Source organism: Sciurus vulgaris (assembly GCF_902686455.1).
Source record: "Sciurus vulgaris genome assembly, chromosome: 3".
NCBI classification, from domain to species: Eukaryota; Metazoa; Chordata; class Mammalia; order Rodentia; family Sciuridae; genus Sciurus; species Sciurus vulgaris.
The window spans coordinates 120,120,114-120,134,457 of record NC_136463.1 but is presented as its reverse complement, the minus strand read 5'-3'; the positions used below and the strand labels follow the sequence as shown (position 1 = coordinate 120,134,457).

The following is a 14,344-nucleotide window of genomic DNA, read 5'->3' as shown; positions in this document are numbered from 1 at the left end:
TAAAGGTATTGTGTCCACCTACAACTAAAAAATATATTTTAAAAAAAGAGAAATGTGTTGCAACTATAAATGTAGACTGGATTTCAAAGATTTTGTAGGACCAAATATATAAAATATTACTAATAATTTTATATTAATTACAAATTCAATATGTAATTACATTAGTTTAAATAAGACTATTATATATTTAAATATACAAATGTTTATATATTTATTAATTTCATTTTACTTTTTCAATGTAATGAGAAAATTTGAAATTTCATATTCAACTCACAGTTGTGGCTCACATTATATTCATTTTGAATACTACTGATATAGACAGAATAATTTGTTCAGTGGGCAGCAGACAGCGTCAATCATTGGTTACCCCAGTGCTGCAAGGACAGGACATGGATTGGGTGGTGTTGGCAAACATGAGATTCTGTTTTGGCCTGAGGATGAACTACCTCTTAAAGCTCCCACTGTTGCCAAATGTACAGACTTTGAGCCACAGAGACTGATGCTGAGCTGTTAATATGGTGCTATTCTTCTAGAGTCTAACCAGATGCTTAGCTGATGGATTACATTGGACTTCTCTTTCAAAAACACCAGAGAGTTTTTATATTTGTTTTTGGTTTCAAATAATAATGCCATATATTCCGAATATGCATTTATCTTTCCTGCCTGCAGGACCTCAACTGACAACTATATTGAATGACTTACTGTGTACCTGATATACCATATAGGTTCCCATGTGAACTATTTGGGGTAAAGGAAGTGATATTCTGCATGAGGTGGGTAACATTCTCCAGGGTGCAGAATTTGCAGTGGATCAAGAACCTTTGTATAGTAATACAATCAGCTCTCTATATTTGCACATTTTGCATTACAGCCAACTGTGGATCAAAAACATTTGGAAAATTTGTATCTGTGCTGAATATAGATAGATTTTTTTCTTTCTTTATTTCCTAAGCAATACAGTATACCAACTCCTTATATAACATTTACATGGTAGTAGGTATCATAAGGCATCTAAAGATGATTTAGAGCATATGGGAGTAAGTGCACGGTTATATGCAAAAGCTACTCTTTTATACAACCACACATTTTGTATCTGCAGAGATCCTGGAAATGATTTCCCACAGATACTAAAATGACTGAACTAACTGTATGTTCCTAGTGTGAATGACACATGGGTCCTGGAACAATGGAGTAGAAGCAGGAGTGGTTCCTTTAACGTGACTCACTGGGGAAAATGTGTTTCTCATCACACAACTCTGCAGGGTAAAAAGTCCTCAGTCCCAAAGCAAACACATTTTAATCATGGTACCAAAGAGTCCCATAGAATTTCAGTTACAGCTGCTGCCTAGGTATTTTAAGTAAGGCAGAGAGTCACCATTTTGGCAGAGGTACTTGACTCTGATCATCAGAAAGAGATGGGTCTGCTGTTATATCATGGAAGTAGAAAGGAATATTCACGTACTCTGATATGTCTGGATTGTTCCACCTAAGCCATTAAGACCAGCAGAAGGGGTTGCTGAGACTGAGAATGTAGAATTAATAGTGAAAGAGGGAGATGACCAGCATCAATTGTGGTTCTAGGAATAGCTGGAGTGACAGGGATTGTCGTTTATTCTAACCCTGCTCTTCTGTGTTATCCCCAAGATGAGAGGCCTGCCAGAATCCTGATCTGATATGGGTATCTGAGGGGTGGGTGTGAAAAACAGAGTTGTTCCTGATTCAAAGATTCCCCTTCAAGGAAGGACTTGTCCCACTTTTGAAAGTGCTGTCCACAAACATCCTCCAGCTTTCTGCTCATGCTTTTCTTCCGCGAGTGCCAATTCATCCAAGAGCACTCCCTTTCTGAGCTGCACTGCATCCAATGGCTGACTGAGGTAGACTGACTGAGCCCATCATGGAGAACTCGAAGGAGCCCTTTTGCTAAGTAGTTGGATTAGAGTATACTATATACAAGAGAGTGGATTTGTTTTTATAAATATATCCTGGGAGATTTCATTTACATAGAGAGTTCCCCTTTGGCCCTCATGTTTATTTACACTTCATTACTTGATGAATGGGTTGAAAAGCTGAGAAAGAAAAGTGTTGTAAGCATCTCCATTTAGGGATCCATCATAGTAAAGTTAACACATCTTTGAAATGATAATGTAATGAGCCATTTCACAGAAACTGGCTTCACAGGCAACTTTCAAGAATGTTATCTGTTACATAGAGGAAAGGAGATATTCTTGTTTGCACTGTGGCAGAGGACATAGGGGATTGCAGCTCAAGACATAAGAACCAAGGTTACACAAAATGCAACAAAAAATGCTACAGTAGATACAACTTAGAAACCGGTTTTACTCTGCTGCAAACAAATGGACAAGATATTGTACAATATATAATAAAAAGTACAGCATAATACAAGTGCCACTAATAGAAGAAACTTATGGATAAGACTTAAAAATGCTTATTTGTAATATATATATATATATACACTGCAATAAAAAGCCACAATAAATACACGAATTTCCATGTCATTCATAATAAATACTGAAAATATAAATACAGAAGACTACAGCTAATATGAATAAATTATTACAACATAAGGTCCAAGATAAGTTTTGTTGAACATTATGGTAGCTTATTTTATATACCCTTTGGCATCTTTGATGTTATAACTTATACACAAGAGAAATCAATCTAGAAACTGCAACATACAATAGGACATCTTAGTGTAAAATGACTGTATATATGGATTGTAGTCGGATTCTCTTCCCTTTCAACCTTTATAAGTCACTAGATGGAACACAGTAGTAATTAAATACCTACTGAAGTGCTGTGGATGTTAAGTAAACGTAATAACAAAAAGTCAATGGAAAGATAAAACTACTTATAACATCAAAATATACTGTATAGCTCAGTGGCTTTTCTGAATTTTTAAAGTTACATCATTTTTTTTCCAGCATCAAACAAATAAAAATAACATTAAGAAAACAAATACTCTCAAAAAGATTTCCCTTGTGTAAGAACCATTTCTAAGATCTGAATGGTTCAAAATAGACAAAGAAAAACACCCAAATCCTTTGGATCGTGTGATTTACCAATACATTCAGCTCACTAGATTTCAGCAGAATTTGCAAAGGTACCAAATTTCTATGGCTGCTGGGAAGTGGAGACACAGTTGAAGTCTAAGAGTATGATCAAGACACTGCAAAAGGTGACATTTATCTATGAAACCAATTATATATATACGTTTTAATGGGGAAATGTATACTTGATCAAAGTCAAATGACCTTTCTTATCAAATTGATATACCCTGTGACATTGAGGGAAATACATTGAAATAACAAAGTGCCATTTTCTGCATTAACAGGCATTAACCAGTACATATGTATTAATAGTTCTATCTTAAGAGGCTATTACACCAGAAATGCAATAAACTAAAAAGAAAGCAGATCAACTTTACTAAGACACAATAAAGGCTGAGGTTCTTAGGAACAGTTGTAATCTACAGGTTTAAATTTTTTTTTTTTTTTTTTTTTTTTACTATTTCTGTACTGTAAATGTCTAGCATTTATTATACATCAAACACTTTTGAAACATGTTTCACAAACTACGCCTCAGACTTATTTCCATAGAATTGCCTAGAGTCAATTAAAATATGGGCCAAATTTTATTCACCATTCTTTACATGAGCATTCTACAGAATTAAAAAAAGGATAAATCCCCATAATGTTTTTTGTGGGGAGCAACCACACTGATGTGGCTGTCATTTCCCAAGAGCATCCGAGCTGGAGGAGATAAGCAGCTGTACCTAGGTTGAAAAAAATCTCATGGAGAAAGAAAATATTGATTTCAGGGGTGCTCCTCATCTTCTGGTTAGTTCTGCCTCTGAGTTGGAGTCAACTCTGAGCCAACAGAAAAAATTCTGAAAGCTGAAAGGAGTGCTTGGGTCAAGTGATGTAATCAGAAAGAAAAAAAAAGAAAATCATCATTCCCTAGGACTCCTCCCTTTGTTTTCAGACCTTGTCAAGATGACAAATTTTTAAATCATTTTCCTGATCCCTGAGAAAGCAAGCAGTCATTGTTTAAATAACACAAGTACAAAGGCTGGGATCAAATGGTGGCTGAGTAATTCTCTGGAGTCATTTTATTCCAGATTAGATTCTTCACAGCTAGTCACATCTTCTCCAGGAGGAGTGGAAAAACTTTAGATTCTTATTTGTCATTTTAGGTTAGAGAAAGATTAATGAGAAGGTACTTATTTAGAAGCAAGAACATAGAAAGGCTTACTTTTTTTTTTTGTAATTATAACTTCTCACAATGTTGAACATTTTTAAAGTCGAGTCACTTGATTTTGGTTCTGTTTGTCACTGGGGATCTGAATAATCACCTTTCTTAACATTTCTTCTAGATATATCAGCAATTTTAACAAATACAAACAAAAATAAATAAAAACTGGCTGTATTTGTCAAATGCAGGTCATATATACTCATATATTGCTGAGTATTGTCTTAGTACCTACATCTTTCTTCAGAGATCTGATTTCTTAAATTTATGGAATTATCATATGTAATACTCATCAAATGTAGGGGTAAACCCAACTTCCTTTGAATCTCTTGCTACAATAGCCCAAATTACCACAACTGTTGCCAGGTGCCTAGCCCACAAAGATGAGCCAAGATATTTTTTTATTGTGAGAAAACCTAAAAGAGCTGGATTGTGTTGCTAAGGAAACCACCTTCCCCAGAGATGTTAAGAATAGATGGGTATCTATCCTGTTGGGCATGCCTAAGTGACAGTCCTCCCTGCGGGTAGATGGATGAGCCATATGACCTCTGGAGATCTCTTCTAGTCTCAGGATGATAAAATCTGAATAAAGAAGAATCTCAAACTTTTCATTATTCACACACAGTTAGCCATTGTGAGTATCTTTAAAAAGATTAAACTATTCTGAGACAACCATTTGGCATGAACAGTGCCTAATAAATTATATTTCAGACAGTAACCTTTGGCAATGGATCCTGTTTGATTGTGATACAAACAAAATGACATTCCCAATTGTTCAATTTAAAAATCCTTCAAGTTTAGATATCTTTTAGGCACCATTAAACCACTCAAGGTTAAACAGGTTATTAAAAGAATAAAAACAGGCAATCGTTTGTTTCTAGGCTTAGATATTTAGGTTTTTCCTCTTCAGGAGAATTCAGATTTGGATTTTATCCCTTCCTTTTCTTCCATATTGAAACAAACTTGCAAAATGTATATAGGTCTTTGAATTTCTTTTAAAGACTGGCGGTTTTCTTAAGGCCAAGGGGAAAGCTTAATATGAAAATGGAAGAGCAAAACAAAATTGGATAAAATGTGGTACAAAGCTAGAATTTTCAAACTGTCTTTTTATGTTTCTCCTATATAGAGACAACAACAAAACTATATTAGAAGGATATGGCCATTCTTACTCAGTGTGGCAGTAGGAGGTGATACAGATCTCTGCCCATAGAAGTTCCCGTATAATTTTTAAAGAAACCGTTTCAAGTCAGTTTCTTCCAAATACTCATTAATAAGTACGTGTTTAAGATAATTCCAAGTCAGGTAAAACCACTGAATAAAAAATCATCAGAGAAAGAAATATTTAAGTGTGAAACTATTCCAAAATTACGACTAAAGTCATTCAATCAAGTCACATAAATTAGCTTAGATAAAAGCAAGGCTAATTTTTACTGTAAATTTGCCTCCTCCTAAATCTAATTAATATACATTATCTTAAATATTTTTAAATGACCTCACACATGGCACTAGAATGAGAATTACAGAGTGGACTTTACAATCCTCATGCTACTGAGTAATGCAGGGAAGAATTACATCACTAGCATGTTGAATACAAATGCTACCTAAAATAAATTGTCAGATTCCTTTGAAATTTTAGTCCTGCCAGAAACTTATGTGATCAATAAAATGACATAGTAAAGTTGACTTTTCTTGAACTATAAGCAAGCATAAAGGATCAAATAAAAAGCAATTGTCCTGTGTAATGATACATTTATCACAAGGGAAAGTCATTACGAATGTGACTTAAATCTTTGAAATTGTTTCATTTCCTATGGATGTAACAAGTATCTGAATTTCTAAAATTCCAGGCTGTATGTTAATAAGATATTCTAAAATCTATATACAAAAAGATGAACTGAAAATACACCCCGATTTAGGCTTTGAATCTGGTTACATATACTCTCCTGATTCCCATCATTCTGATTCACCACTCTCAGAACATGAAACCCAGGGAATCCCAGTCAGTATGTAGACAGACAAGCCCCAGGACTGATCAATAGCTACAACCTGGGTAATACCACACTTTTGGTTTGAATTTTCCATAAGAATAAAGATAAGAAAACAACTGCATTGTCGAGGAAGTGGGTCTCATGGTCTAGCTTGAAAAACCACAAGAGAAGTCAAAGTAAAGTTTAAAAATGACTGTTCTAAAAAGTGATATTGAATTTATACCTTTTGCAAGTAAAATATCAAAGAGCTCCTTTATTTCCAGATGTCCATAGTTTGGGCAATAATGCAAGTCATTTGTCAGTCTTTTTAATATAAAATGTTTCAATTTCTTTAAAAGTGGTTTCTTTAGAATGCTGTAGGTCTGTTTTTATTATCTAAAGCATCAGATGAAATGAATATGGTATTATATAATCAATGTGGATGTTGATCAGCAGATATGAGGACCAACTGGACTGGGAGAATCGCCATGTCATTACGTATCTTCTAGAATTCAGGTCACCTGATGCTTGTGAGCTTTCTGGTGTTATGAGACCTAGCCTGACACTGTTGAAACCTTTTTAGAGTTTCTAAGAGATATCAGTACATATTAAACTTAGACTCCATCCTCATCCCCTTCTTGAGACTTTTGTAACTCTAGTGAGTTTTCAAATCACTGATATTCAATGAAGTCAATTACATTCTTTAACACCACAGAAAACATCTGTGAGTTATTCCATACTGCAAAGCTGTAACTTTTTGGCTTAAGTTTCTAAGTTACTCCAGCACAAGTGATCAGATCTCAGAAAAAGAAGGCAATCAGAAATTGCAAATATGTATTAGAAATGATCAAATATGTATTAAGAGTGATCAAGGCTAAAATCTTTGGGCGTCAGTTGTGGTAAAGATACCACAATAACTCCAATTTCAAATCACAGTGAAGTCTTGACTTTGAAAGCATAAAGGTACTTCATTTAGGCTTGGTATTTTATCCAGTGACAATGACTAAACTGTCTTTGAGAATAAGAAGTATATGACATTTTAAAGTTATACTGTGAAGTTATATTTGAGGGAAAAAAAGGGATTCATAACTCCTTTTAAAAAACATACTTTCCTGTTGTACTTCTGAGGATGTCAGTTTTCCACCTACTAATTTGGGGTTTGTAACTCCAAGCTAAATATGAGGGGTATTTTATGACTTTGTTTTTTCTGCCTGCTTCAAGGCAATACCTCTGAAATTTGGAACAGGAAGCCTATTTTGATAGCCTATTTATAAAAAAGTTACAGTGACTGTACTTCACACAGTTTCAAAAAAATTTCCTGACAGGTATGCTGGATTATGCAGGAAACTTGTGTGGTAGGGGTTTACAGGTATAAATTTAGTATCACTTACATAGTCTACATAGAAGAAGTAATTTGCTGAAAATCTCTTTCTGGGATTTCAGTTCTAGTGAAGTCCACATATATTTCACCAATTATAGACAGGGGAAAGGGAAGAAGGAAGATCTAGTGTGTTCCATTAATTTAAGAAAAAAAAAGTATTCTTTTAGTTGTAGTTTGCATATAATTGGACATGAATTGATGTCAGTTTTTCTAATATCATGTTATAAAACCATATTAAAAGAATTTGAATATGCTTAATTATATAATTTCACCCTTCATCACCCTTAGAACTTGTGGCTATCCCAAGTATTTTTACTAACCAGGACTGTTGCTCTAACATAGCAGGTGTTGAATAAAGGTTTGTTGGAAAAAAAAGGGAATATTTAATAATTTTTTTTTTTTCTTTTTGGTACCAGGGATTGAACTCAGGGGCACTTGACCACTGAGCCACATCCCCAGCTCTATTTTTGTGTGTGTGTGTTTTACTTAGGGACAGGGTCTTACTGAGTTGCTTAGTGCCTCACTTTTGCTGAGTCTGGCTTTGAACTCGAAATCTTCCTGCCTCAGCCACCTGAGCCACTGGGATTACAGGCATGTGCCATCACACCTGGCTTAATAAACTCTGAATATCAAGACAAAAGGGTTATAAACTTGTTGAAAATATATTACAAATTCCAAAAAACAATTTATAGGAAATAAATCATGATATATTTTTCTGCTTTATGAAAACCAGATTTTGCCTAGAAGTCATCTGCTATAGTGTAAAATTTCAAAGGACATAAAAACAATCTCTTTGCTTCTTGATTAATTTGTGACCAGTGTTTATACAACTCTCAGTTTTGGGGGTGGACACCTGGAGTATGGGTGTTACTGTGCCATATATGTATCACTTGAAGAAATAGTAATTTCCCATTTTATATGTGGCTGGAACAATTAGAAAAATATATAACTGCATCACAAAGAAAAGAGAGACTTTCAACAAGTAACTATATTATTCAATCAGCAAAAGACATGTGACAAATGGGTTTTACTTATTTCTTAATGATTAGTGATTAAGAGATGAGAAAAACTTAAGTAAAATTTTCTTTGACTTCCTTCTCCAAAAGGAAATCAAGCATGACAAAGGAAATGCAAGCTACTCCAACCACTTGACTTGCAAATCAGTTTGACCTGGATTATAACTGGGAATTAAGCCCCATTTGAGGGTAGAAGGCTGGAGCTAAAACAACAGGGCAGGAAGCTTTGCAATTGAAAGTGAATGAGTAAGGGCTGTGTGTCAAAAAGACTCTCATTTGGTTAGGTATACTATGGGGTCATACAACAGCTGCAGGTCAGGTTATTGTGTGATGGTACAAGGACCTTAAGTATCCCAACTGGCTGCATCTAACTTGATCCCCCCTTCTAAAAGTTTAGAATAACCATAGCACTTTCCTGGTATGTGGGCACTTTTTATTGAATAGAATGACTATTACTCGGGAAAAATTTTCAGATGGAACACTGTGCTCCCTTTCTTTGAAGGGAAGTAACAATAAAATGATTCCATCATTAGTAGTATTTGCAACTTTGACCTAATATTTTCAAACAATAGTTTTAAAATTATTATTTCAAGATCATAAAACCTTATCAGATTTTAGGGTTGGAAAACTGAGTACTCATTACTGGCCCTTGCTTAAAGTCTGTCATTCTCTAGTGTGTGGTAAGCTTGTGTTTGGTGGGTGGGTGTGAGTGTGTGACTTAGGTATAATATATGGGAGTTATTATTATTTTTTAAATATGTAACCTGTGTACATATTACACAGGTTTATGTGTGGAACATATTTAGGGGTTGCTTAAGTACATGGAAATTCAAAACAGAAATTGTCATGATTGGAGGGCTAAGTCTTGGTAGGGCAGTTACTTTGTACACCAATTGGACAGACAGAAGAAAAAAGCTGTTTCTTGCAGGCATCATTTGGGAACAAAGCTACAAAACAGAGACCCAGCCAAACATAAAAAGGTAACTCTTTGCTGGGCTTAATGGCACATACCTATAATCCCAGTGACTAGGGAGGTTGAGTCAGGAATATACGCAGTTCAAGGCCAGCATCAGCAACTTAGTGAGTCCCTCAGAAATTTGCGAGACCCTTTCTCAAACTAAAAAAAAAAAATTAAAAGGGCTGGGGATATAGCTCAGGTTTCAATCCCTAGTACTAAGCAAAACCCCAAAAACCCAAAAACCTTCTTGTGAAAATGAAACTGAACTGAAGGTAAAGTATCTATTCAGAAATAGGACTATTATCCTACCCTTCAACTCTGCCCCAGTCAGAGCTGGTTTTTCCTCACTCTGCCATATTCTAGTGCTTAAAGAATAACCTCAGAGTCCTTCACATGTAGACACTTCTAGAGCTTGTAACTGTCCCGTAAACATGGAACACAAAATTCGTTCATGTGTTTGTATGAAGAAACAATAGCCTCTTGTCATTTTCTCTTTGGGCCTGTGCTCTTTAGATTGTATCAATAGGGGGAAAAGAAAGTGAAGATCAAGCAATAAAAAACTATAACCTTGCAGATAACTCAGGATATAATACCAAGATTTGAGCACCCCCATCCCATCTGATTAGCCCTGGTTAATCATTCAAAAGGAATCTCCCTGTCCTCATTACTGCTAACTACGCCAGGACAAACCCAAAGCTCCTTAATGATAATGGTTGTAAATGGCCCAGTGGTGGGGTAGGGAAGGGTCAGGAACCAACTGCACTGTGGAAGAGCTGCCAAGTAAACATGTTTTCCCCACATCAAGTTCTCACAGAAAATTTTCCATTTGGAGGACTTTCTCTAAATCAAGCATTTTTTTAAGTTCAATTAAATAATATTTTAAGAAATGGAGTTCTACAATATATTTATATCCATAGTTCTAAATACTAAAGTCTAAAAGACATAAAAATAAGTAGTGATGCAGTCACTGGATAACAAGGCATGTCCATATTTCAAATAGTCATAAATCATGTGAAATGATATAACAATAGAAGGTCAAAAATATGAAAGAGGTTTAGCATAATCATATTGCATGGGGGGGGGGAGAAAAAAAAGCAGAACACGCTATTTAGTTACCTAAATTGATTTACAGGAAAAGGGTTTCCTAGAAGTCCTCCGATGAACCAAGTGCAGATAATCTGTAGGTGGGGAGTGCATGTCTTATTTCTATCTATTCCCTTGAATAAGAGAATATGAGGTAATCAAAGAGTAGGCAATGCATTCTGGACTGTTCTGCTAAGTGTCCCAGGCAAGTCAAATCAAAATGCTTCAGAAAAGTAAGGCCTAGTTGAGTATTTGGGTAGAGGCCCCCCTTCGATCAGCTAGTCGCTAAGTGGAAGTCCCATTGTACACTTATTCTGTAGAGATGGATGGATCACACTGAAGAAAAGGCTGGTAGCTGAGGCTGTCTCTTCCACCTTTCCTCAGCCTCCACTGCATTTACCAAGTTAGGTCCTCAGAGTGGTGAAGGAAAATAAGTCATTTTCCTTCATAAGTATCATTGGATGATTCCTCTACATTAACTTTATGAACCTTTGAATACTTACAGAACTTTGTTTTATTTTTAATTAATTTTTTTTTCGTTTCAAAGAGTTCTCAGTCCCCACCCCACACGAGGGACCGTGAAGGGGCACTAAAGTGCATTTTGATGTAGGGGATGGTGGAGTTTAAAGGTGCTGTCCAAGCTAAGAAACAAGATGATGCTGTTTAGAAAAGAAAGGCAATTCCTTCTACCTCCGTCTTGGGAGTCAGCTGAGGGAGGGTAGTGAACTGGACCCTCACCAGAGGATTGTCCTAACTTTGAACTTTAAACTGTGTAAGGACCTGCACATATAGACTCATTTATTTGTCCAAAATAGCAAAAATAGGCCTATTTCACCCTTAAGAAAGTATCTGCAAATCTGATGAGTCAGGATCATAAAAACGTGAGTGGATTCCAGATGCAATCCACGTGGGCATGCTCTGTGGTGCTAGCTATGCATCTTCAGCTTGAATGAACATGCTGCTGTTCCTTTTCATCAAAACATGACTTCTGAACTACCATAAATAAAATACACAGGAAACAAATCTTTTTCTTACAATAATTACTTTTAACATTAAAAAGTCACCATCATCTTCAGATATATCGAAAATTAGGACTCTAAATCTTATTATTTTCCAGTCTTAGTTAACAATCTTGCACAGGCCCGATAATCCAAAACTTGGAGCTCTGTTCTGCACAGCTTGGCAGGTTTCACACAGTTTGACAGGTAGGCAACTGTGAGATATGCATTTTTAAAATTTAGCATTTTCTATCAAAACAGTCTGAAATCTTTTAAAATCCCCATAGTGACTGTATTTGTGCAATGCCACAGTCGTGTAGCTAGAAAGGAGAAAACAAAATACAGTCTGGAAGATTAATCACAGTCCAAGTTTTCTTGGTCTTCAGTTTAAACAAGGATGAGCCCAGGAAATCCAATTAAATACAGTTCCTTAAATAGGAGAAGAGTTGGTCCTGGAATAGAATAATTTAAGCTCTACTAAACAGGGACAGTCTCAACCACGGGAGATTTGATACACTCTTCGTGCAATCTGCTCTTTTCTGCAAGGCTCAAAGAATTTTCAGCAGGATGCTCTGAAAGGTGACTGTCACCATTCAATGTGGGGACAAACCCTTCCTGGGAAGGGCCTTTCAAGTATGAGTGAAATTCCACTTGAGGATGATTGGACCTGTGTTCGGGATATAAGCTATTGCAGGGCACCCCGCTATCATTTTCGGAAGAGGAGCAGCAAACGATTACAGAGGGGTTGGCAGCTGGGTAGTGGGAGGCACCATAGGCCTCTTCCGCTTGTCGGGCATAGTCAACAAATTGCTCTGGGGTCATGGTGTAAGGCACCAGCGAAAGGGTACCGTTTTTGACAGTATCTCGTTCCGAATAGTTCTCAGAGATCTGGCTAGCAGTTCCTGGAATGTGGCTATCTATTTGGTAATACAGAGTTGAAGAGTTGGCATAAAAAGAAGCATTTTTGGCGTGGCTTTCGTGAACAGCAGTGCCATCGGAATAACAAAGGACTGAAGGAAGAGGGACAACTTCAGCGTGAGTGCCCAGACCTTCCACGAAGCTGTCTCCTTTATCATCATCGTCGTCGTCCTCCTCCTCCTCCTCTTCCTCCTCCTCCTCATCTGACTCGCTTGGTGCCAGGCTTTGTGTGCTGGAATCGGTGACCCCACTGCAAAAGCTGCTCCCATCCTCCTCCTCTTCATCCTCCTCCGCTTGGCAATCTAATTCCTCCGCAGACTGCAGGTGCAGCACCGCAGCCTGGGGTTCAGTTTCAATCTCAAAATTTTCTGCGATAGAATATTCTACAGAGTGAGCCACAGGGCCCATGGAACTACTGTGAGCACTTATCTCACCGTGGCAGCCGTTCAGAGTGGGGATTTGCTGTTCTCGGTTTTTCTCGAGTTCAAGTTTCATTATTGTGTGCAAAAAGTGAGTCCGGACACGGATAGGATTAAATTCAATTCTACCTGCTGTGTTACTACAACCTTCTTTAGTGCAGCCACACGGGAAAGACATACGATCCACCTTGGAAGGAAGAACACAGATTAGCACCATGGAACTATTACAAGCCAAATAAAAATTTAGTTCCTTCCAGGAACCCCTTTGAATTAAGTAATCCACTTAATTCCACTATGCCAGAGCAAATAATAATAAAACTGCAAATAGAAATGAAAAGGGGAAATGAAGGCTTAAATCATAAAAGTTAAGTAGTTTTTAAACCTATATTCAAGATAAAAGTAGACTTTGGGTATATGTGGGCATTTTTATTTCACTGACCCTATCACCTCCAGTGCCTCTCTTTTTCCTACTTTTCTTTTCTCTTTATGCCTTTAATTTTGCTTTCATTTTTTCAATACTTCTAACCTTCCTATAATCTCCCTTTTCTTCTGCTGGATTCCAGGTCTCCCGTCCAATTTTAAACACACAAACTTACAGTACTTCTTCCTACCTGACATTTTTAATCTAACCTACACAATGTTCCTCATCCTACCTATACTCTTTTCCCTTTGCTTATTGTGAAATGAACTTCTCTCCCAAAGATGTCCAGATTGACACCACTCAGTATCATCCAGGGTTATAATTCACTCTTGATAGTTCAACTTGGCCCACAGGTGAATGTGCCTGTACTGCAGAGTTGCAATGGGTATGTACACACACTGGCAAACTTGCTTAGGTATGGTCTCCCCCTTTCCTTCTCACTATACTAGATGACAAGCTTCTTAAGGGAAGGGGATGTACATCACATCAGTATCTTAGAACTACTTGAGTGATAGGCTCTAAGGAAAGAGCGAGTGCATTTACCAAGGATTTTGGACTGACCTCTTCACCCACGAGGTCAAGTGGAATTCTGGGAAACCCATAGGTACACCTAAGATACTTACCAACCATCTTATATTCTACAACTCTACCTGTATGCAGACCAAAGTACAGACAAGAGAAAGTTTGCCCTGCTTCCCCCCTTATCCAAATACAGGAATATCCTGTGCTACAGAGGAGATTGTCAGCTCAGTGCAGTTATCTTGTTCCCACTAAAAAGTAGTAGCAAATGTCAGAGGCAGAATCTGTAGCCATTTTCTTATGAACCTCTTTTTTCTGTGAATTCATCTTAAGCAATATTCAGCTAAGGGGAACTGTTCTCTTTCACTTTCAGAAATGACTCTATTGTAAAAACG

At 36.8% G+C, this 14,344-nt stretch overlaps 1 protein-coding gene across 5 annotated transcripts in view; it reads right to left on the bottom strand.

Annotated features, from left to right (window-relative positions):
- Positions 1-4,207: 4,207 nt before the first annotated feature.
- CSRNP3 (cysteine and serine rich nuclear protein 3) overlaps positions 4,208-14,344 on the bottom strand; it is a 214,598-nt gene continuing 204,461 nt past the window's right edge. For all 5 annotated transcript variants that reach the window (XM_079134433.1, XM_079134431.1, XM_079134434.1 and 2 more), the window contains one exon: positions 4,208-13,196. In XM_079134433.1, the coding sequence (XP_078990559.1) occupies positions 12,150-13,196 (1,047 nt within the window). In that variant the 3' untranslated portion in view covers positions 4,208-12,149. The remainder of the gene's footprint in view (positions 13,197-14,344) is intronic.